Source organism: Terrapene carolina, unplaced genomic scaffold (assembly GCF_002925995.2).
Source record: "Terrapene carolina triunguis isolate 2854851 unplaced genomic scaffold, T_m_triunguis-2.0 Scaffold88, whole genome shotgun sequence".
Lineage (NCBI taxonomy): Eukaryota > Metazoa > Chordata > Testudines > Emydidae > Terrapene > Terrapene triunguis.
Window position 1 is genome coordinate 29,321,980 of NW_020664439.1, and position 24,491 is coordinate 29,346,470.

The window sequence follows — 24,491 nt, forward strand, 5'->3', positions numbered from 1 at the left end:
TAAGGACACTGGACCATTGTCTTGTGGGACTCTGTTACTCTGGAAGGGGTGGAACCGAATGTGACCTGGCTGGAAGAAGCACACCACGGCAGGGCTGGAGTAGCTGTTCACAGCAGGCACCAGACATAGAGCCTGTTAGGCCAAGCCCAGCCACAAGGGGATGCACCGGTTGTTGAGTCACTTCCACAATATGCTGAACTTTAGGCACATTAGTCCTTTTGAAGTCAAGGAGAGCACTTACAGGCTGGATTTTTGTTTTTTGACTCCAGCTTTAATGTGTTTCTGTAGAATCAGATGTAAAGAAAGGTAACTTTTTTTACTTTTGTATAAAAATGCCTAATTAACATGAAGGTAATTTGAAATATACAGATTTTATACAATTACTTTTAAACAGTGATTTTCAAAGTTATGATTTATTGAAGTTGTGTTTAAAACTTTACTTCAGCTGCCTAAGTATTGTATTTTTGTTCCTGTGTCACAGGGACCTCTAGTGATTAAAATTGCTTTACATGCTATAGCTTCCTTGATCCTGAGGATGATACGTTTGTGTCTGGCTAAAGTCTGTGAATGTACTAGCGTGAGCTCATTTTATGCAGTAGCTTGAAATTAGAAAATGAATTAAGTTAATAAAATTCATAATACTGATTTGTTTTATGGGATACAAGCTTCTTTTCATTCCTTTTACGTATATTCTCTCTGGAATTCTGGCATTAATAAACTAGGATTCCTTCATCTGTTGTACTGACTCTAAATATTCAGTTTCTATTTTTCTGAATTGTCTGTATCACAAAGATGATCCCCTCAGTTGGAAGCAATTGGCACCTCTTGTTGCAGTCTTCTCACAGGGTCCAAGGAATGAATAGACTGTACACTGACAGCATGAACTCCTCACTCAGGTTCCTCTAGGTTGAGATTAAGGCACATAGCCAGGGCAATGTGGGGACGCTTGCACTGCCACTGCCCTTACTTAGCCTGCTCTGGTGTGTGTGTAATCTCTCAACTATGCTTTTGTAGATAGAATTTTTTTCGGGGGGGCAGGAAGGTTAGACTCAAAACTCCGAGAGGAAGTAAAATGTTTTATGCGGATTCATGTAATTCCACCCCACACCATTTTTCTCCCCATCTCCAGGGCAATCTTTTGTCCTCTTCTTTCCCTGCTTTAGCTTTCTCTCCTTTGCACCACAACACACTGTTCTCTAATTCATCTTCCTCTACTACTCCCCCTACATATGCAATTCAGCATACTGTTCTCTTCTCTCCAACCATTTCAGGAGTGGAGGAAAGAAGCAGGTCTAGAGCTGCCACCTACTAGCCCTGCTGCGGCTGCTCTCTGCCTTTCCTAGAGAGAAGCAGTAAGCTTCCTGCAAGACACAGCAGAGGGTAGTCTTTCTTGCTGTGCCTGAGCGGCTGAGAAGGGACAGAGTTGGTATGGATACGCCCAGCCCCAAATTCTCCAGACTTTGGCTGCGCTGAATTTGAAAGCCAGGTCCCCAGGGCACTTGACATAGACAGACCCCTGGAAGCCATGAGAAACTGCTAGAGGATAAAGTCTGGAAAATAATGTATCCCTTTCATCATGGACTGAATCTTAAACCCACCCTGTCGTGAAAATTGAAAAATTTCCACCTCCAGCACTATTTTTGGTAGAAGGAAAAAAATCAGTAAAGATCATGTGGAAAACTTCACCGTAATGCATAGTAAATTTAGACCCTTACACAAACAAACGGAGCTGAGAGAAGGGGATTTGGTCAGCTGAAAATTTCTTCAAATTAAGAGCCCTGGGTTTGTTACTATGTTGGATCCATTGAGTGTATTTGATAGTAAGAATGAAAATGTTATACAGTCAAACACAAGAAGAGCCAGCTTAAAATATTTCAGAGTATCTGGTGTAATTATACAGTGCTTCATTTAGGAAAAAGTTGTCTATTTAAGTTTTCAAATGTTTTCTTAAGAGCACTAAATGAGGGCTGCAGTAGTCTTGTGATCCTAGCCCCTCAGCTGGAAAGAACCCTGTTACTGCCATGTCAAGTACGGCAGCTCGCTCTGTCTGTTCTACCTGCTTACTCCATTCTTGTGAGCAGGTAGCATAGGTGCTGGAACTAGGGGTGCTGCCGCACCCCCCACCTTGAATTGGATTCCATTATATACAGGGTTTAGTTTGATGTAATGGCTCTCAACACCCCCACTATAAAAATTGTTCCAGCAGCCTTGGCAGGTAGAGTATGGAATTGAGAAGATTTCTTTCCTAGGTAGTACTTTAGAGAACAAGAATCTTTTCAATTTTAGTAGTGTACCTCTTTCCAAGAATGAACCTATGAAGAAAAGCAGACACGCTAAGTATCACTGGTAATAACGTATCTAGCTTCCTGATTTGGATACTGGTGGGACACCCACCATAGTAGCTTAGATTTTTAGCATAAGTGCAGCTCAAGTTTTAGAAAAGTGGAGACACTTCAAAACATGCAGTATAATTTTTAAGGGGGTGTTTGTCTTCACCACTTCTGTCCCCACCCCCCATAGTTTACATTCACATTTGCGAAATGTGAGGTGCCATTTATTTCATTTTGCAGCTTTGAGACCTCTGTTTACCTTATCAACTTTCTCTAGGAATTGCGCAAATCATTGGTAAGTACTGTCCCATGTTTTTGTTCAAGTAAATGATAGTGCAAATGCAGCAGTTCAGTTTTCTTTGAGAGAAGATAATGGTGGTTTTGTAAGTCATTCAACAAAGCTTTGACTAAGTTAGTATAATTCACTGTCTAAGGGTACTACATGTCTCCAGCAGCAGGAAAGTCTGCAGAAGAGAAGAATGAGGGGAGATTTGATAGCTGCTTTCAACTACCTGAAAGGGGGTTCCAAAGAGGATGGATCTAGACTGTTCTCAGTGGGACCAGATGACAGAACAAGGAGTAATAGTCTCAAGTTGCAGTGGGGGAGGTTAGGTTGGATATTAGGAAAAACTTTTTCACTAGGAGGGTGGTGAAGCACTGGAATGGGTTACCTAGGGAGGTGATGGAATCTCCTTCCTTAGAGGTTTTTAAGGTCAGGCTTGACAAAGCCCTGGCTGGTATGATTGTTGGGAATTGGTCCTGCTTTGAGCAGGGGTTGGACTAGATGACCTCCTGAGGTCCCTTCCAACCCTGATATTCTATGATGATTCTATGAAAGGGCTCAAGCAGTTTCCCGCTTCCACAGTCTTTCCTGGTTGCCTCCCCACTGCCAGAATCTTTCATTGCCGTGTATAGCTATGCAGCGCAGTGTGGACGCATGCCTGCATTTCACTGCATTGTGTATCTGTTGCCAGTGGAGTGCAGTGTAGACATACCGTAAGTGACTGATCATGTCGCCCTCTAGTGGCTGGCCTGCACAGTGGGTAAGGGACACCTAATGAGGTTAAATATTTCGTTCAGTTGGTATAGCAGTATTTCTAGTGCTAAAGATGGGTTTATTACCTTAACACCTTGCAGAATTGTGTGTGTGTTCATTCAGTGTAAGTGGAGGGTTGTAAATGGGCCTTCTGACTTTTTTTTCCCTGGGCAATGTGTACACATCCAGATGTGGATTTAGAAACAACTTTTTAAAATAACTTTTCTGCTACGAAACTTAATTGCAATTATTGTAGGAGGTGGAAAAATTACTGCTTTCATTGCATGGGACTAATTTACTGTTGTGGTGATAGGCAACTATATGGCCTCCATAACAATAGTATGAGTGCCTCACTATCTTTGATATATTCATCTTGTGCAGTCTTTAAATCAGAAGTCATAGGGTTTTCTTAACTTCCTCTGCAGAGCTCCTCAAGAAGGCTCTGCTAGAGAAAAGGAAGCTGCACAGAGTGTGTTGTGGGATCCTGAGGGGGAAAATCTATTACTTCAATCAATATTTTCCACTGCTTTCTGTAGTTTCTCCCAAAGTTTAATGTGTCAGAACTACTGTGCTAGTTATGAATGGTCAGTCCACCTGGTTGGTACAGACTTGTGCATCTGACACTTTAGTCTTGTAACTTCTTGGACTTGGCTCTTTCTGTTAAAGAAAATACAATAAATATGGGCCCAGCTAGTATGAAGTAAGTCTGAAAACGGTAAATCTCAGCCTATCAGCGAACCATAAATGCTTTTTGGTTTTAATTTACACTTGATGCCTTTTTATATTAGTTCTGCAGGGAGAAGCTGATGGAGGAGGTTTAATTCTGGTTGAGTTGAAATGGTGTAGAATAATAGGCTATGACTGAATGAATTGTGGTATATATCAGCTAATCCACAAACACACCTGCTTTCATAGAACTTCAGATTCCCTTCTCCTCCCTTTGTGTAAGTGCGCCAGAAATGGTGAAATTGCCTTTTACTAGATGGAAATGGAAACCATGACACACTTCGTCATCTCCCAAATGTAGTAGAAATAGTGCTGCAGAGCAGGAGGGCTGCACCATTTAGTTATCATTAGTGCCAAAAAAAAAAAAGGCAATTGAATTTCTATATAGATCCATGAAAAAGCCTGTGTTTACTATGTCCTTTTTTCTGATTGATATGTTAACTATCCAAAGAACTCTTTTCTTATGGATACAAAGAAATAAAGTTGCAAACTAATTCAACCATAGTTTTCCCTTGCCATTTCACTGTCTTCTGTAATACCTGGCAGATGAACTAGAGTAAGTAATATTATTGATTGGCTCAGGTAACGCAACTGCATAATAGGTACATTTTTTGCAATCTCAGAACTACCATGGAGGGTGCTGCCTGTGGATTGTAGAGCCAGAAATAGGGGGAGAAGTTTGCACTGTTAGATCAGCAAGTGTTGCTAGGTCTATGTATAACTTCAGGAAAGAGTTAGTAACTGCCACAGTTTAATCCATCTCTGGAGATATTTAAGAGTAGGTTAGATAAATGTCTATCAGGGATGGTCTAGACAGTATTTGGTCCTGCCATGCGGGCAGGGGACTGGACTCGATGACCTCTCGAGGTCCCTTCCAGTCCTAGAATCTATGAATCTAAGTCCCTGGAGATTTACAGTACTTGGAGAATAATTTTAATGTTTCATTGTAAAGCATTTTGAGATACGAGGCATAAATGTACTGTAATATGAAACTGAAAAGACTGTTGTACCATTCTCCATATTTATCAGGGACATGGAAATCAAATGTTTGTTATGATGCATGGGTGTTTTATAAGGGGACATGTTGAAAATGTCAAAAGTAATTTCATGACATTACCTTCTGTAAGAGAGCCCTGCACAAGTGTATTGTCACAAATAAAATAGTAGCAATGTATAAAGTATTTTGTTCTGTGACGGGGTAGTCCACTCACCGCTAGGATGTCATCTCCTCCTGGAGGTTCTGGGGAATAGCTTGAGGTCAACGCCCCTTCCCATGGTTGCATACCATTTTCTGCCTCTCTCTCTGGGTCCGAGGCCCCTCTCTCTCTCCACAACCTTCTGCTGCCCCTCTCTGACTTGGCTTTCCAGACAGATCACCAAATTGTTTCCCCTTCTGGGGTATCAAAATCTTTCCTCGCCAGTAGTCCTAGGCAGTTTTCCGATTTGCTGCCTAGTAGTGCCACTCTCTCAATGGCTGGCAGGGGAACCCAGGCCTGCCCTCTATTCTGGGTTCCAGCTCACGAACCCTCTAGCTAGCAGTCAAGGTCTGTTCCCTCTTAAACACGACTGCCTTTCCCTGAGCCCTGTCCTACTTCCTTGGCTCCCTGAGTTTGCTAGCCCAAACATACCTCCCTTTCTTCCAGGGGTGACCACAGATTTTCCCAGTAAGCCCCCCTCTGCTTCCAATTTCCTGTCTTTATAGTCCCAGCCCAACTCTTCCTCCTCAGCTGGACTCTCTGTCACAGGATTACTCAGCCACCTGATTCACCTCAGCTGTGGAGTGTTGGGTTAATTAGCCCCCTTCTCAGTCTGTATTAACGCTTTCCGGGCAAGTGTGGGGTGCAACACCCCATTGCATGTTCCTTTTTAAGGACGAACATTTCCCTGATCAAGAATCAACATCTATTTTATACACACATTTTCTTGGTGTTTTTTTTTTTTTTTTTTTTAATGCCAAACCTCCCATCCCAAATCTGCTTCCTAGTATACTATACTCTTAAGAAGCAAAGCAATGCATGCATGCAGTAGTGTTTTATAAGGGGACATGCTGCATGCATGGATGCATGCAAGAAGTCCTTTCAGAGTATGTTAGTATTCCACAGGTAAGTGCTTCTAGGGACATGTCTACACTACAGTCTTAAGTCAACCTATGTTTGGTTGATTTACAGCCATCACAGTAATTACTGCAGTGTCTGATATCCACACTACCCTCCTTCTGTCGGTGGGTCATGTCCTCGCCAGGAGTTCTTCCACTGACTGAAGAGGGGCACTGTGGGGGGCTGAGAGCCAGGGCTCTCAGGTCCGTGCAGCTCCCCGCCCCCGGGAGCCCAACTGCACCCTGGGGCTTCTCGCCTCCCAACTCCCAGCTGGGAGTGGGGGGGAGTGGGGAAGCTGCTGGGGCTTCTTGCCTCCGGTGGGGAAATCCGCACCCGGTGTCCATTCGGTTGCTGTGCTCCCGGCGGGGAGCTAGGATCCCGGGGGCAGCAGGGCTCTCAGCGGGGAGCCTGGGCTGCAGCCCAAGCCGGGAGCCTGGGTGGCAGCTCAACTTGGAGTGGAGAGGGGGCAGCAGCCAAGCTAGGAGCTGGCTCTCTTGTCAATTTCAGGGCTCCAGCAGAGCCCTGAAATTGATAAGACAGCCAACAGTCCATGTAAGGGACACTGCATCACCCTAACTACACCGACATAAGCCCTACGCCTCTCGTGGAAGTGGAGTTGTTATGTCGGTGTAATAGAGCACTTACATCAGCGGGAGCAAGGCCTTAGTGAAGACCCTGACACAGTTAGGTCGACATAAACTGCCTTATGTCGATCTAACTCTGTAGTGTAGACCTAGATCAAAATGGACTTGCAGCATTATCTCTTCCCCTGTGAATAGATGAATACATTCTTTCTCTACATCAGGGGTGGCCAACCTGAGCCTGAGAAGGAGCCAGAATTTATCAATGTACATTGCCAAAGAGCCACAGTAATACATCAGCAGCTCCCCCCGCCCCTGCTCCCAGCGCCTCCCACCCACCGGCAGCCACGCTGATCAGCACCTCCCACGTCCCTCCCCACACCTCCCAATCAGCTGTTTTGTGGCATGCAGGAGGTTCTGGGGGGAAGGCGTGGGATGTGGGAGGTGCTGATCAGCAGGGCCTGTGGCAAAGCCAGGGGTTGAGCAGTGATCACCCCCTGGCACACTGGAAAGTTGCCGCCTGTAGCTCCAGCCCTGGAGTCAGTACCTGTACAAGGAGCCGAATATTAACTTATGAAGAGCCGCATGTGGCTCCGGAGCCACAGTTTGGCCACCTCTGCTATCCTTATATATACCTTTTGTCCCATATTGTGTGTGTGGGATGGGGGTTGTTTGTTTTGGGTGGGTTTTTTTGTTTTGTTTTGTTTTTTAAATCTTGTACACTTACACTATATTTTCACTGTCATAATTGCCTGTCATATCTTTATTCGGGGTTGGAAAAAACTCTCTTGAAACTTTTGTTGGATGAGAGGGCTGACAAGGTTTGGGGGGCCGCTGTCCCTCCTCCACCCTCGGTGTGTGGGGAAAGAAGGGAGAACAGCAGTCTACTTCATCTTTAATATGATGAGAAAAGGCAGGGAGGGAGGGGAGTGGTGGTAAAATAACTGATTCCCCATCTGCTGTAGTAATCTCACTCTTGCTACCACAGGGTGGAGTTGCACTGGTGGGAGAGCATTGGTGGGAGAGATTTAACCTACAATTTACAGTAGACAGACCTCCCAAACAAACCAATGAAGCAAACGTTTCAGTTTCTATCCTACTATGTTTCCTAGGGTTTTTTGAGGCTTACAGTTTGTAAAGCACTTTAAGAATCTTTGTTGAAATTGTAGAAGTGCCAAGAATTTTTAAGCTTCTAAAGGATTATTTTCTTACAGAGAATAGTGATATATTCAAAATTATGGAAAACATCTCAGCAGTATCCTGTTTAAATAAGAAATTAATCTAAAGTATTCTATATATTATAGTAATTTGAGGAAAGACTCTCGTTTTCAAGCAAATATGTTGTCATAACAGATTGCTAGCATTGCTCAGTTTTCAAAAAATATTCCTTCTATATTTGCCAGGTGCAGTAACCCTGAAAAATGTGTAGCTTAACCTAAAATACAGCTAAGTACATAACTCCAAGGAAATCATGAGCAAATTACCATTACATTTCAGTAATTGTGCATGTATTTTTCATAGTTTCTTGAAAATACATTATACTTATGCAAGCATTAAGTAAACAGCATTGCCTCTACTGTTAGTGAAAAAACTAGTCATTGGTGAAGAAAAAAGGAGTGTGAGTAACTATGGATAGTATGCATAGCAGACATAATGTGTCATTTGTTTGAATAAGGGTTGTATAACTTTCTCCTAAAGGTACCAGTCAGTGGTTTGATTAATTACTCTTCCGTTGTTACACATAAATAACTTGTTAAAAAAGTCCTAATAGAGTTTTACCTTGTTCATTACAGGAACCAGGCATATATTAATTATTAAGTTCTAGAAAACTAAACTAAAACTAACTCCAGCATTGTGTACTGTAAACCACTGTTAGCCAGAAGACCCAGCTTTCTCCCAGCTGTCCCAGATAAACAGAACAAGCAACATAAGGCATCAAAATATTGAGTGGCCGTTTATTGTGAGAGTGGCTGTGGGCAGAAAAGAGAGTTATTCTCATTATATTTAGGGCAAGAGCACCTCGGATCAGCTCTGGCCAAGAATTAAGTTAAGGGAGCAAGTTGCTGATAAATGCTCAAATAATATACAAACCAGCACCTTGCTTTTTCATTCATCTTTTTAAATCCCAGAAATACAAAAGGAAATTCACTTCTTTAAAAATCCTTGTTTGTGCAATGTTATGGTTAAAAATTAAAACATAGTATCTGTAAATTCAATTTTAAGTTCTTGCAGCCACTGCAATTCAGCTGCATTGTACATTAACTATAATGAGGGGTACTACATATGCTGAAGAAGTAAGGTTATGGCTTCCAGATGAGTTACAACTTTGCATTTCCTGACTCCCCTTCTGTGGTAGTAGGAGTTGAGAGTGCTCAGCAACTCTAGTGTCTGACACAGTGCATAATACTATAGTTTGGTTTACTGTACACGTTTTTTTGGTGTGTAGTTTTTTGCATGGGTGGTGGCAAGGGTTATAGAAAAAGTTATCAGAAGGGTAGCCATATTAGTCTGTATCCACAAAAACAATGAGGAGTTCTTCGGATGCATGAAGAAGTGGGGTTTTTTACCCACGAAATCTTATGCCCAAATAAATCTGTTAGTCTTTAAGGTGCCACCGGACTCCTTGTTTTTGAGAAAAAGTTAATTTTGCCACGTTATCTCCCTTCTCTTCCTTTTCAGTTGCTTAATGCAAGTCCTGAAGGTTTTCAAATCGTAGATATACCTGAATTCTGGGACAGGGAGGAATGGTCAGTCTGTATGGACTGTAAAACATGCCAAGAGCCTTATTGAATTTAAGCTCAGAAAGAGTTTTGCAATCTGTGTGCCACGTTGTGTTGTGATCCCATAAGATTTCACAGGATAGGAGCATGTCTACACTTGCCATTTAAAGCGCAAGAAGTCCCTTTTTTGCACAAAAACCGCGGGAGCATCTACGCTTGCCAATGACTTTTTGCAGTGAAACTCAGAAGATTCACTGCAAACAGAAAACCACCTCCACAAGAGCGTTCAGTTCTTACCGGTGATACTTTTGCGGTGATATGCAAGTGAAGACACATTCTTCCTGTTTACACAGCGTTTAGCCTCCGGAGGATATCCCACAATGCCTAGGTGACTACTCTGGCTAGCAGCTCCGCTGCTCTGAAGCCAGGTAAACAGACATCCGCCCCTTCCCCTGTAAAGCTCCCGGAACTTTGAAACTCCCCTTTTTGTTTTCTTGGCAAGTGCTCACTTATCATCTGGCCAGGTGATAATGGCTGCTCCACAGAGCAAACAGTCCCCTGCTTGGAGCAGTGCTGAGCTACTGGAGCTGATCAGTGTTTGGGGAGAGGAGGCTGTGCAGGGACCCAGGATGCCCCACAATCACCCCCTCACCCCTTCCCACAAGACCTATCCTCAAAATGGAGAGAGTTGCACTGTGGGATAGCTGCCTTCAGTGTGCTGCTCTCATCGGTGACGGAAGTGCTGCAAACGTGAACACGATCTGACGCCTGTGGAAGTGAGTGAGAACCCAAACCAGCGCTTTTCTTTTACTGGTTCCCTATCACCGGTGAAACTGACAGTGCAAAAAACTCTGCAAGTGTAGACATAGCTTAAGTTGGGTCAGGCCAGGTCACTTTTTGGATGCAAGATCTTCAAGAAACACTTACTGTAAGTGCTGTATGAAGCGATTTTGGTGAGGCACACTTCCCTCTGATTCAGTAATGAAGCAATGAGCTAGCACACTGTAAACTTAAAACAGAGCAGTCTTCTGACGAGTTTAGCACAAATCTTGGCAAATTTTGGATAGCAAAGTATGAGCAAATATAAAATACTATCTGCTGAGCAGTTTAGTCCTTTACATAGGCATTGATTCAGGAGGGCTTCTTTGAGTTTAACTGGTGGCTTGCTGCACGGAACACTTCATTTTTTTAAAAGAATACTCTTAACATATGGCAGTTAAAGAAATAGATGCATTTTAGGAATAAAAGAATAGAGAGATGTGCCGTGCACAGGACTAGAAGCTAACAGCTAAGTAAAATTTCTTTCCTGAATCAGGGGACACACCAAATGGTAATACCTAGGTGCTACTCCTCCTTCAGTAGATGGACAGATAACACAATTTTAACATCCAGACATTTTGATGTGTTTTGTCAGGTTCATGCTTCTTAGTTCCCCATGCAACTCTCCTGATCACTTCACCTCAGTAGAGAATGTGCAATTGATACCTAGACCCAGGGACACCCCTCTTATATTTAACTGCTAATCCCCACAAACTGATTTCCTCTTGCCTTTATCCATAAAATTCTCCAAACAGTTCAGTATGTCAGAGCTTGCTTTGTTCTAGTGATCCCAAACTGTTCACAATAGGCTTAGTGTGTGGCACTGGTTCATCAATTCCCACGACTGCTGTCAAAGATCAACTCTAGATCTCAAGATTTTTTCCTCTCTCTATTAAGCCTTGGATTCAGAAAGGGGGCAGTTGAGCAGATTGTGACTTCTTTAAGCAGTGACACACTTTCCTCCATTCCCCAAATCTGATTTGTAGGTGGACTTTCAATGGAGTTTCTCATGGTGATGCAAGTCTAGGGAGGTGGTTGCTTTAGGAACTTCTCTCTTTAACAGCCCATACAATCTTGTGGAGAGGGCTGCCTATAGGATTGTCCCCTAGCTCACTGAGAGTCCCAGGTTTTCACCTTGGGGTCTATTTGGTGAGAATACAGGACACTGACAGGTTCCCACCCTGGTAACTAGGTTTTTGGAAGGAGGATTATTTCTCTTTGAAGATTTACATTTATCCCCTGGATCCTGTGTTCCCTTTGTAAACCAGAATTCTGTTTCTATCTTCCTTTCATGAAATGGGAACTAACTGCTACTCAGTTTGGATCTGTTTATCCAAGAAGGTCTGCTTAGTTGGACAGAACACAAAACTGGGACTCGAGAGGCCCTGGGTTCTATTCCTGGCTCTGCCTCTGGCCTGCTGGGTGATCTTGGCAAAGTCATTTCCGCTCCCTGCTGGTTTTCCCATGTGTAGAATAGCGATAATGACACTAACCACCTTTGTAAAGTGCTTTGAACTACTGATGAAAAGCCTTATATATAAGAGCTAGATTTTATTGTTTATGACCTAGTCTTTCATTAAGACCCAGTAGTGTTGTATACTGTTCCTGCTTTTCTTCATAAAATGTCTTTTTTTCATATCAGCCTCAATCCCTGTCTGACACTGTAAGTAGGTAGCACTATCTCAACATATATGAGACCCTTCTATTTTATTTCAACTATAGAAAACCATTTTGTAAGTCAGGCAACATTTTCCCTTTTATTTGTTCGGGCAACATTTCTCTTAAGGGCAAGGTGGATTAAATATTCCATTATTTAACAGTAGTCAGAAGAGATGGAAAAGTCAGTGCTTTGCCAGGCTAAGATCTCTCTCTATTCATGCAGTAGCTTTCTCCTGGCCAGAGAGATGTACTGTATCTCTTCTCAGCAAGGAATCAGAGTAGCAGCCGTGTTAGTCTGTATCCGCAAAAATAACAGGAGTACTTGTGGCACCTTAGAGACTTGTTAGTCTCTAAGGTGCCACAAGTACTCCTGTTATTTCAGCAAGGAATGTTTAGGCTAGCAGCATAGTCATCCTTGTATGTGTTCTCAAAACATTGCAGTGTGGATGCTTTCATGTTATCAAAAGTGGTTTTCAGAAAGAGGTTCTTAGGGCAGTGAAATTTAGTTTATTTTCAAGACCCCTTCCTCCCGTGGTGGACTGTCAAAGGTTCCTAGGCATTCTAATTGGCATCATGTAGGTGCAGAAATAGGAATGTTTACTTGTTCTTTTCTTTAGCAAGGGACACCATTTTGTAGTGACCCACTTGGGAGACAGCCAAATAACTTTCATTCACTTGAAGCACCCACAGCTTTATTTATTACCTACCTATCTGACTTGCCCTCTGGATGGATAATCACAAAGTGATGAAGAAAGAGCAGGTGCAGATGTTTCCCTGGCTCAGAGCCTAGTACACTAACCTCTAGACAGATACTCTTTCCTTTATTCTTTCAATTTAAAGAAAGACCCTTTGCTTGGTCTAAGGAATTCCCATGGAGCCTGTTACTATGGTGTAATTATGGCCCTGATCCTGCAATGAGCTGTATACAGGCAGACCCCTGTGCCTGTGTAGATTCATTGATATTTTAATGGGATTCTGCATAGATATAGGCATATGTCCATACACAGCTCATTGCAGAATTGGGAGCTATATGCCAACCAGACCAGTTGGTCTGTTAAGAATAGTCTCTTGGAAGAGGTGGAGGGATACTGTGCCGCAAACTAAAAGTTAAACATAAAGCAGCCCCCACGCACAAATACGTATAGAAGGAATAAACTGTTAAACAGGGTGGTTTTGTATACTTCGCACCTCACTGCGCCAAAGCTGTGTCCAACAAGATTCACGCTATTCTTGTCAGAAATCTGCTTTGTGTGAAATGGCACTGAGTCACTTCAACTATAAATAAACCAGTAATGTGTGAAGAGTGGGATAATTTCATGAGTCTTTCTTATGACACACATGATAAATGTCATCAGGAGATTATGTAACACAGGAAGCTGCTTTTAGCATTAAGCGAGGAGTTTTTTTTGTTTGTTTGTTTTGTTTTTTGGGTTGTGGGGTTTTTGTTTGTTTTTGGTCTTTTGGGGCAAACATTTTGCCCTCTGTAAAGGAAGCTTCTGAAAAAAAGTCTTGCTGAGAGATCCCTTTACATTTCTTCAGAATGGAAAATTAAAATTTAAGTGTTTTTATATCATTCTTTATAAAAAAAAAAAAAAAAAGGCAGTTTGTGAATGACGGGTCTGATCCAGCCCCAAAAAAACCAAAACACTTTAGGTGATGTTCACTCATCAAAAATTGCTGAGTTCCAGAGCCACAGAGACCATTCCCTACCTTAAGAGGGCTTATCCCCTCTCTACTACCTGTTGTGTACCTGGTTAGGAGTCCTGTCTTTTCACCCTCTTTCCAGAGCTGGAGTTTGGAAATTGTTTCATTATGATTATGCCATATGTGGCAATTAATATCTTGGGTAATTTATGTTGAGATTTGCTAAGCATTAAGTCCACACATACACTGATGATAAGGGCTTCTCCCCCAGAGTGAACATCAGCCACCTAGAGGAGCCCGTGTCTGATCATAATTATCAGTTGTCTGTCTTCCATTTTGGAGTTCAGCCAAAAAGAGAAATAAAGTAGCCTTCTTCTTTCTCCATCCTTCCTAACAACCAAACTTCCTTGCCTTCCTCCCCCCTAGCCCAACCTGTTGGTTTTGGTTTTTGTTATTGTTTGTTTGTAAAAGTTGTAAAACTTTTGAAAGAGATGCACTTTTCCTCATCCAAACACCTCTGCAGTATGCAGCAGAGTAGTTGAAACCTCCTTCTGCGAGGTAAGGTAGTTCTTATTTCTGCTCAGTTCTCTCCCCTGAGAGCAGCCTGGAGCTGTTCCTGTCCCACAGTCCTTACAAACTGTAGCCACGTATCAGAGTAGCAGCCGTGTTAGACTGTATCCACAAAAAGAACAGGAGTACTTGTGGCACCTTAGGCCTGGTCTACACTAGGCTTTTATGTCGAATTTAGCGCCGTTATATCGAATTAACCCTGCACCCGTCCACACCAGGAAGCCATTTAGTTCGACATAGAGCTCTCTTTAAATCGATTTCTGTAATCCTCCCCAACGAGAGGAGTAGCGCTAAATTCGAAATGGCCATATCGAATTAGGCTAGGTGTGGATGGAAATCGACGCTAATAGCTCCGGGAGCTATCCCACAGTGCACCACTCTGTTGACGCTCTGGACAGCAGTCCGAGCTCGGATGCTCTGACCAGCCACACCCCCGGGAAAATTTGAATTCATTTTCATTTTCCTGTCTGGGCAGTTTGAATCTCAGTTCCTCTTTGGACATCGAGGTGAGCTCAGCAGCAGTGGCAACGATGCAGAGCTCTCCAGCAGAGATGGCCGTGCAATCTAATAGAAAGAGGGCCCCAGCATGGACTGATTGGGAAGTCTTGGATCTCATCGCAGTGTGGGGCGATGAGTCCGTGCTTGCCGAGCTGCGCTCCAAAAGAAGGAATGCTAAGATCTATGAGAAGATCTCCAAAGCCATGGCAGAGAGAGGCTACAGCCGGGATGCAACGCAGTGCCGCGTGAAAATCAAGGAGCTGAGACAAGGCTACCAAAAAACCAAAGAGGCTAACGGACGATCCGGATCCCAGCCCCACACATCCCGTTTCTACGAGGCACTGCATTCCATCCTGGGAGCGGCCGCCACCACTACCCCACCCCTGACCGTGGACTCCGAGGATGGGATATTGTCCGCGGCCGGTTCCTCGTCGGACATGTTAGCGGATGGGGAAGATGAAGAAGGAGATGAGGAGGACGAGGCAGTCGACAGCGCTGGCACCGCTGATTTCCCCGACAGCCAGGAGCTCTTCATCACCCTTACCGAGATCCCGTACCAACCGTCCCCATCCCTTACCCCGGACACAGAATCAGGGGAAGGATCAAGCAGTAAGTGCTGTAAACATGTAAACATTTATTTAAAACAGAACGGTAATATTTATACTGTTAACAATGTATATTTATAAAAGTGCTGTAAACTAGTAAAAAAATAATCAGGTACAAAACAGGAATATTTACAAAGGTAACAAATGGGTTTTCATGATTTCTCTGTCTTAGGCTCTTCTCAATTTAGTCCCAAGTATTTTAAAAAAATTTCACAATGTCCCTTACTACATGATTCCGAGGCCCAAGACGCTCCACTCCATAGTCCCAGTGCACCTAGGCGAAAATCCGGTCAATGTGGCCGGGGATTGACGAGAAATCCTCGTAGGAGAACTCCTCGTAGGTCTCGTGGAGGTAGATCTCAAGCCTGTTTATGAGGTTCCGGGATAGGGCGATCTTAGTGGGCCCTCCGTGGTAGCAGACATGTCCCCTCCACGCCACAATCAAGTACTCGGGGATCATGGCCCGACATAGCATGGCAGCATACGGCCCCGGTTTCTGCATGCTTTCCCGCAGCATGCGTTCTCTCTGGGTGTCCGGGATCCTCAGGAGGGTGATGTCGCTCATGACGCCCTGCTTTGAATTAGGGAGGGGAATGTTAGTATTGGGACTGCTTTACAGCCACGCGGTGGAGGGAGAGGGGCAGCATACAGGGATCTTTCCCTGGGACAGCCGCGAGGGGGTGGGACAGGGGCAGAGTTGATGCTGTCCTGATTGCTGGCAGCAGAGACTGGCATTGCTTTCAGTGTGAAAGGAGGCCAGTGCTACTGCTGGAGTTTTAAGCAGCCACAAGTCTACGGCTTACCATTATTGCCCGCTCCAGAAGTTCAGGTCTCCAGCCACAGTTCTCTGATCACTCCAAGACCACCGCAAGTCCACAGGCACTGAAGGCGACGGCCGAAAATTCGACCTTGTCCTGAGTGCGCATGTGAGAGGTGCAGTGCATGGTCTTGTTCACAGAGAAAGACTAGGTTCTTTGTATACAATTTCATTTATCTGTCTCAGGAATTCACTCCCTTTTTACAATTCACACAGACACATCTGCGACTGTCTCCCAACCCAGCCTGTCAGCACACTCCCAGAGGCTAGTGCAGATTAGGCGGAGGAAGAAGACGCGTGAAGACATGTTCTCAGAACTAATGGGCTGCTCCCGAGCCCAGGCAGCCCAGCAGACACAGTGGAGGGAGAACTTGTCACAAATGCACCGAGCAGTCATGGAACGGGAGGAGAGGTGGCGTCAGGAGGACCAACAGGCTACTGAAAAGCTGCTTGGACTAATGAGGGAGCAAACGGACACGCTCCGGCGCCTTGTGGATGTTCTGCAAGACCGGAGGCAGGAGGACAGAGCCCCGCTGCAGTCTATCTGTAACCGCCCTCACCCGCCACCAAGTCCCACACCACCCTCACCTAAAGTCCAAAGAAGGAGGGGCGGCAAGGGACGTTAAAACTTTCAGTCAACCCCTGCAGACTGCTCTAGCACTAGAAGGCTGACATTCCCCAAAATTTCATAAGTCCTTTCCTACCCACCTCACACAAGCCCCCGTCCAAGTTTCACCCCCCACGTTTCATGTCTGGTTCGCAATAAAATGTTTGTTTCTGTTCATTGCTGTTTCAGTCAGGTTCTTTTGAGGGAGAGTCTGTCTGGAGGGGGGAAGGGGATTGGTAATTGGACAGGACAGTGATCTTTAGCAGGGTACAGAGGCGGTGTCAGGTCCAGCATCAGGACACATACACAGTGCAGTCACTGGTTACCCTGGTCAGTCTGGGAGGTGTTTTTCATGTTCGGGGGGGGGGGTTGCTCTGTGACTTTGTGGCGGGGGAGGGCAGTTACAGATCTTATGCAGCGGTCCTTATCCTGGCTCACAGATCCACGCAGCAGGGGATCTGTAACCCACCCCCCCCTGCCAGAAAGTCACATAGCCGACACATACACACAGTCCCCCCCAGGAGTGCTGGCAGGCTCCATTGAAATAACCAGTCCACCAGTGCGGAGCCTGTCATTCCGGGAGTTTAGAAGCATCATTTGCATCAGAACACTAAACCCGCCCCCCGCCACAGTCTGCGTCCCCGGTTTAAAATATTCCCGCGAAAACAGCAATACAGACAACGGTGTTCATTAACAAAATAGAACTGATTTTATTTTTTGGGAAGGGGAAGGGGGTGAAGGGGGTATGTAACTGGAGAGGATAGTCAAAATGAACTGGGTAAAGAAACGGGGGCAGGTTCAGCTTTTCTGTCCACAAACTGAAAAGTCACTGGTTGCCCTGCTCACTCAGGAACCTAGCTTTCAAAGCCTCCCGGATGCACAGGGCGTCCCGCTGTGATCTTCTAATCGCCCGGCTGTCTGGCTGAGCGTAATCAGCAGCCAGGCTATTTGCCTCTAGCTCCCACCCCGACATAAAGGTCTCCCCCTTGCTCTCACACAGATTGTGGAGCACACAGGAAGCTGCAATAACGATGGGGATATTGGTTTCACTGAGATCACAGCGAGTGAGTAAGCTTCTCCATCTCCCTTTGAGACGGCCAAAAGCACACTCCACTACCATTCTGCACTTGCTCAGCCGGTAGTTGAACAGTTCTTTTTCTGTGTCCAGGGCGCCAGTATAGGGCTTCATGAGCCAGGGCATTAGCGGGTAGGCTGGGTCCCCGAGGATGACTGTAGGCATCTCCACATCCCCAAGAGTTATTTTGTGGTCTGGGAAGTAAATACCTTCCTGCAGCCGTCTAAACAGACCAGAGTTCCTGAACACGCGAGCGTCATGAACCTTGCCCGGCCATCCGACGTAGATGTTTGTAAACCGTCCCCGATGGTCCACCAGTGCTTGCAGCACCATTGAAAAGTAGCCCTTTCTATTGATGTACTGGCTGGCCTGGTGGTCCGGTCCCAGGATAGGGATGTGAGTCCCATCGATAGCCCCACCGCAGTTTGGGAATCCCATCGCGGCAAAGCCATCTATGATGACCTGCGCGTTTCCCAGGGTCACTACCTTTGGGAGCAGTACCTTCACGATTGCCTTGGCTACTTGCATGACAACAACCCCCACGGTAGATTTGCCCACACCAAAGTGGTTCGCGACTGACCGGTAGCTGTCCGGCGTTGCAAGCTTCCAGAGGGCTATGGCCACTCGCTTCTGGACAGTGAGGGCTGCTCGCATGCGGGTGTCCTTGCGCTTCAGGGCAGGGGACAGCAACTCACAAAGTTCGAGGAAAGTCCCCTTCCGCATGCGAAAGTTTCGCAGCCACTGGGATTCATCCCAGACCTGAAGCACTATACGGTCCCACCAGTCCGTGCTTGTTTCCCGGGCCCAGAATCGCCGTTCAACAAAATCCACATGCCCCATTGCCAACGTCATGTCCTGGGCGCTGGGGCTCGTGGTTTCTGACAGCTCTGTGCCACTCTCCGACTTCAGGCTCTCACGGCGGTGCCGTAGCCTCCTCGCCCGATTTCTCTGCATCTGCCTCAGGGAAAGGTGTATGATAAGCTGCGAGGTGTTGAGAACGGCCACAAGTGCAGCGATGGTCGCAGCGTGATCCATGATCGCAGTGCTGTGGCGTCCGCGCTGTCACTGACCAGAAAAGTGCGCGAACTGATTTCCCGCCGGCGCTTTCATGGAGGGAGGGAGGGCGTTAGTGACGGACGGATGACGACAAATTTTTTTTACCCAGAAGGCATTGGCGGCTCGACCCAGAATTCCGATGGGCAGCGGGGACTGCGGGAACTGTGGGATAGCTGCCCACAGTGCACCGCTTCCAATATCGACGCTCGCCCCGTTAGTGTGGACTCACAAAGTCGAATTACTGTCCTTAGTGTGTCCTTAGTGTGGACACACACGTTCGACTTTGCAATATCGATTCCACATATTCGATTTAAGTAAAATCGAATTACCCTCGTAGTGTAGACATACCCTTAGAGACTAACAAATTTATTAGAGCATAAGCTTTCGTGGGCTACAACCATCCGAAGAAGTGGGTTGTAGCCCACGAAAGCTTATGCTCTAATAAATTTGTTAGTCTCTAAGGTGCCACAAGTACTCCTGTTCTTGTAGCCACGTAGCATTCCTACCCTGGTGGGGATGGACACTGAGTTGTTGACACTGTGTTGACACTGAGTTGTTGACACTGACCAGAGTTGTTGACTGAGCCCTTATTTCCTGTGAAGCTGTGCTGCAGAGATGAAGAATTCCTCACATGGTTGTGTGGGTGATGACGACTACATATCAGCCTTTCTGCTGAGATACTGGATAAGGCCCTGAAAGAAGAAACTGAGAAAACGATTGGTTTTATGGGATTTTTCTCCCTTCAGCTCTTTGCCCTCCCACTTGTGTGAAAACTCTGGTGAATCTCCATCCACCCACATTTTCCCCTGTTTTTTTTAATGTACTTGCAAGGATGAAGAGCTGAGAAAAGTGGGGGTGGAGAGATCATCATGCAAGGCCATTTTTGAGAAAGAAATCCTGAGTCGGGGATAGATTTTTGGCACTTGAATCAGGGGCTGTGAGGAAAACTCAAGATTCCTGTTTTCCCATAGCCATTTGAACTTGTGAACTCAGGCTCCACAGGCCTAGGAAACAGTGCTAATATAAAATAGAAGGGATATGCTGATAGCTTTTCAGTAATGAAACTGGCATTCTCAAATTTATAGAAACAATAGATTTAGGAAGGAGAAGCATATAGTTGTTTTTTATTGCAGAGATAGTTTTGTGCATTTTCATACAGTACAGGATATTGTGCAAAAATGAATATTACTCAGTACATTTTAAGTTTTTACCATGTTTTACCAATAGCCTAGTCTATAATACATCAAGCAGCAGTTTCCTCCCGGGTAGTATGAGGGACTTCAGGTCAGCATGTCTTCTTCACTGGCAGTGCAGTGAAAGAAGCATGGCTTCATTGATATCATCATTACGTGAGCTAGCAAGAGATTGGAACATCATAGCTACGCTATTAAAGGGGTAATCCGAGGGAATGGCATTTTGCAGGACTGGAGACATCTTGTATTCCTATGCAAAGATTGGCAGAGTTTGAAGGTGTCTATTAACATTGAGCTCTAGATTGTGCATGATAAGCACTGGTCGGCTTGGGATTGGTGCAGACGCACCACCCTATGTTGAGCTCTGAAAGGATTTGTCTCTGATTGGCACAATCCCTCCTGGAGTTCTGCAGCATTCAGGGGGGAAGCATGACCACTGTGATGTACCATAGGAATGTGCTCTTCTCCTGATGGCTGGATGTCTCCATGCCCTTTTTCTGTATGGTTAGAGGTATTTGGAGGGAGCATTTCTTGAATAGAAGAGCGAAAAAATGCTCTGATGTCCTAGCACTTACACAAGAGCTAGGCACAATCTGGCCTCAGTGTTTTACAGATTAACACTTGACTGTTAATGTGCCAGGACCACCTAACATTTTTTCACTGTTTTAAATTGAAGGTGAGCAGCCCAGCGGTGAAAGTGACTTTGAAATCTCACTTTTTTCTATGAGCTACTTGCTAAAACTCCCAGCCCAAGGTCACAAATTCTGAGAAATTGTAAAATAGTATTTTATTTCTTCTTTCACTCTTGTCTTCTATAATAAGACTGTTCATCAATGGAATACAAAGTTGGTATTTAGTTTCTTTTATATGTTGAGAATTACAGCCTGACCTGTACTGCCATTTGTAAAACCAGTGTATAATCTCAAAATATTATTCTGAAAGTGCAATAGAAGATTTACAAAAATTAATGTTTGTTTAGTTATTCTTAAATAATTATCACTGCTGTTTTGGAATATTTGTCTAGCCTCTAAGAATTTTCAGGCCTAATTATCTCTCATCTGAGGATTGGATGACAGGGTATTACAAAAATAAACAAGCTCAGATCTAAAATACCAAGTCATAGTTGTTCCTAAAAATGCTGTGCAGGCAAACTGTGGCTGAGTATAGTTTCCTCTGGATATCTGTCTGATCTTCAGATTTCTTTTCATCAGTGAAATTTAGTTATAGAATAGCCTATTTTTTGTTTGGGGCTGTTGCAAAGAACACAGATGTCTGTTTCATTTGAAACAAACTGTGTGGCATTAACTGTTCCCTGTATTGGATAATATCTGTGTTCAAAGCTCCAGCTCAAAATGGACATTACAATATAGAAAGTAAATTCGTTAAACACCATTGCATCCTATAATTATACTTCACAGGAAATGTTAGAAAATATTTTCAGTAAAAGATTTTATGTTTCTCAGATACATTGTTAAAAGAAAATAACTAGAATGCATTCCTACCTATTATTTAATGATTCAATATCTTAAAATCTATTTTGGGAAGATGAAATACATACCTCGATTCTTTTTTGGGTGGAATGTACACCTGAGTTTGGTTTATTCAGCTGTATATGGTCTTGTCCAAAGAAAGAAATGTTGTTTGATTGAAATAGATTCATGTTTTTAAATTACCAAGGCAATTGTTTATATTTCTGTAATACAATTATGACTCTCTGTTTGTAAGCCTCATTAAAACTTCTAAGCAGTAATCGAAGAATGGCTATAGGGAGGGAGAATGATGCCGAAGGTCAGAAATGTTCAAGTGAAGTATTGATTTGTCTCTCCCCCCCCCCTTTTTTCCCTTTAATGAGGACTAGAATGTTTCCACATCAGTTAACTGCCTTCAGAAAGCACCAGAAGGTCACACCAGCCTCAGACTGATCCTTTTCTTTGTGTCTATAATATAATTGGCCGATTGTGCTAGTGATGAGTGAACCCCCTCCCCCATCACAGTCTCAGCTACATGTTGTTAGACCTCATTGCTAGTTCCCTGAGGAGAACAGCACTGCTACACTCCTCACTAGCAAAGGCAGTGCCATTGCGCAGGTTGAAACAGCATCCATTTTAATCTGCAGGAAGCGTCTCGCCTTACAAGGGCGTTCTTTTCTCCTTCAGATGCTGTAAATTGTAACTGTGCAGCTTCTGTAAACATTCCTGGCTTTGGTGTCTGCTCTCTGTATGATGCACTGAGATGGTACACCAGGAAAACTGTTCGTATCAGGTAAGAATTAAAGCTCTGTTACGATGATAGGCATCCTTTGGGGAGAGAAAGGCCTGCCTTTTTCAGTGCAGCAGGTTGTCTCTCTTCGGCTTCTACAGTATTGTTAGTACTGTGGTTTGTTGTAAATCTGATGAGCAGTGTAGAAAATAATGCTTAGTTGGCTTGTAAAATGTGAATTATACAGGTATAATCTGTCCTGACATGTATGCCTATATGGATAGAGGAACTCCTTTAAATGAAGAGCTTTTTAAGAAATGGGAAACAATTTTGGGAAGCAAATTATGGAACAAATAACAGGTGCATAAAATAATAGTAAACAATATTTTTAAATGTTAACTTTCAGTGTGTCAATGCCTAAATTCTTGTGTACACTACACAATGTTCACTAATACAGTAAAAATATTTAGATGAACTAAGTGGAAAAGGAACAGATAACTGATTTATTTTCTCTGACACTTCCATTCATTGATGCTTTACGTTCAGTAATATGTATTCATCTGAGTCTTTGTGAACGAGCTGCATTTTATGTTATATAATGCGTCAACACTTACTCTGTTACGACAAGTATAAATGAGAGTACTTGATTTAAATTACTTGTACGAAGTGGCTGTTTTAGTACCTTCGTAGTTATATTTGAAGAGAAATTAGCTTTTAATATTTTTAAGAGATCTATATTCACTGTCCGTAATTGCCTATTTATCCTGGTAGATGCATTAAAATGTAGTCGTCATTTTCAAATGCTGTCTTTTTATTGTTTACATTATGGTTTGCTATTTTGATAAATAATCAAAATATGGATTAATTGATTGCAAGGTCTTTGGGGCAGAGACGGTGCCTTTTTATGTGTTTGTAGCACGAGCACAGTGTAGAGTCCCAATCTTGGTTGGGCCCTCTGGGCACTGCCACAATGCTAATAGTCAGAGATGAAGATGAGAAGATAATTGGTAACAAAGACTAATGTATTACCTTTCCATAGGGCAAAGTAAGAATTTAGGCGTTTACACTGACATTACTTCACTTTCCTAACAGTAGAGGGACAGTATTATCACACACACACACACCTACCTACCTACCTACGTTGCAGATTCCACTCCCACGGCTTGGTCCTGCTTGAAGATTAGTGTTAAACACATATGTCCTCATGCATAAAACAGCATTATAGCATGAAGGGAAGTAAACCAAAGTACCCGTATATACACATAGTACTGAGTTAAAAAATGATTTTTGAGTTTGAAGATTTTTAATCCAATTAGCAGTTTAAAATAATTATTCCAGTCTATCCCCTTCTAAAAATGTATTTAAATAGTTTTCTGAAGCCTTTAGCCTGTCATGTTAGTAATTTAGTAAATAGCATCATTGTTGTGTCTCTGAGAATGTTTTCCCAGCATAGTTCTGGGAACTGAAGGGTTAAAGGTCGCCTATTGTCTCTTCTCAAATGGAAGCCAGTCTTCTGGGAACTGTGACTAAGTGAAGATACATTAGGTTCAGTCAAGAATGCTGCTATTAGGCTGGGTAGCATCCTAAAGCATTTGGTTTTGTGTGATCATAGTATGGCTACATTTTTAATACTTTTAATCTGCTTATTCGTTACAATGTCTTCTTTCAAAACAAAAATGCTGACTATAAATCACTAGTCATATGTGAATCTTTATTTTAGAAAAATATATGAGAATGATCTTTGTTTTGTTTAAATACCTCTGTTTGGTTGCACGGAGCAACAAAACAACCCAAATAATCAAACCCTTTAACCTGGAGGTCAAGTTTTAATCCTTCTGTGATCAGCAATCCAGGGTTTAGAATCAAACTACAAGCCATAAATGATTGGATTTCAGCAAGCTAGAGAGGAAGGGTGGCTTCCCTAAACACGGGCTGTGATGGGGGGGAAGGGAAAATGTCAATGTTAAGGCTGCTATAGTCACGTGTGATATCTGTGGTCAAATTCCTTTTTGAAATGTGCTTTAGGTTTCATCAGAGCCTTAAAATACACTTAATAAAGAGAGAGACCCTATACAGTTGAGATGTTAAATCCCTGCAGTGGCTGTTTAAAAAATAAATTCTAAATGCTAAGCAGGACTGTATATTATGCTACCAAAAGAATCCTAGAGTGGTGGATCAGCAGCACAGTTTTATCTTAAAACCTGAGACAGCAAAAAGCAATTCATTTATACACATCTCACTACACAGATCTTGTTTGACC

General features: G+C 43.7%; 1 protein-coding gene across 5 annotated transcripts in view; it reads left to right on the plus strand.

Annotated features, from left to right (window-relative positions):
• LOC112103345 (schwannomin-interacting protein 1) overlaps window positions 1-24,491 on the plus strand; it is a 391,826-nt gene that overhangs the window by 319,930 nt on the left and 47,405 nt on the right. Inside the window, exon 1 of one of the 5 annotated variants that reach the window (XM_024195057.3) lies at window positions 22,204-22,294. The exons of the other annotated variants lie outside the window; for them this stretch is intronic. Coding sequence (XP_024050825.1) covers window positions 22,265-22,294 — 30 coding nt within the window. The 5' untranslated portion in view covers window positions 22,204-22,264. Of the gene's footprint in view, window positions 1-22,203; window positions 22,295-24,491 lie in introns of those variants that run through there. 5 annotated transcript variants of the gene reach the window in all.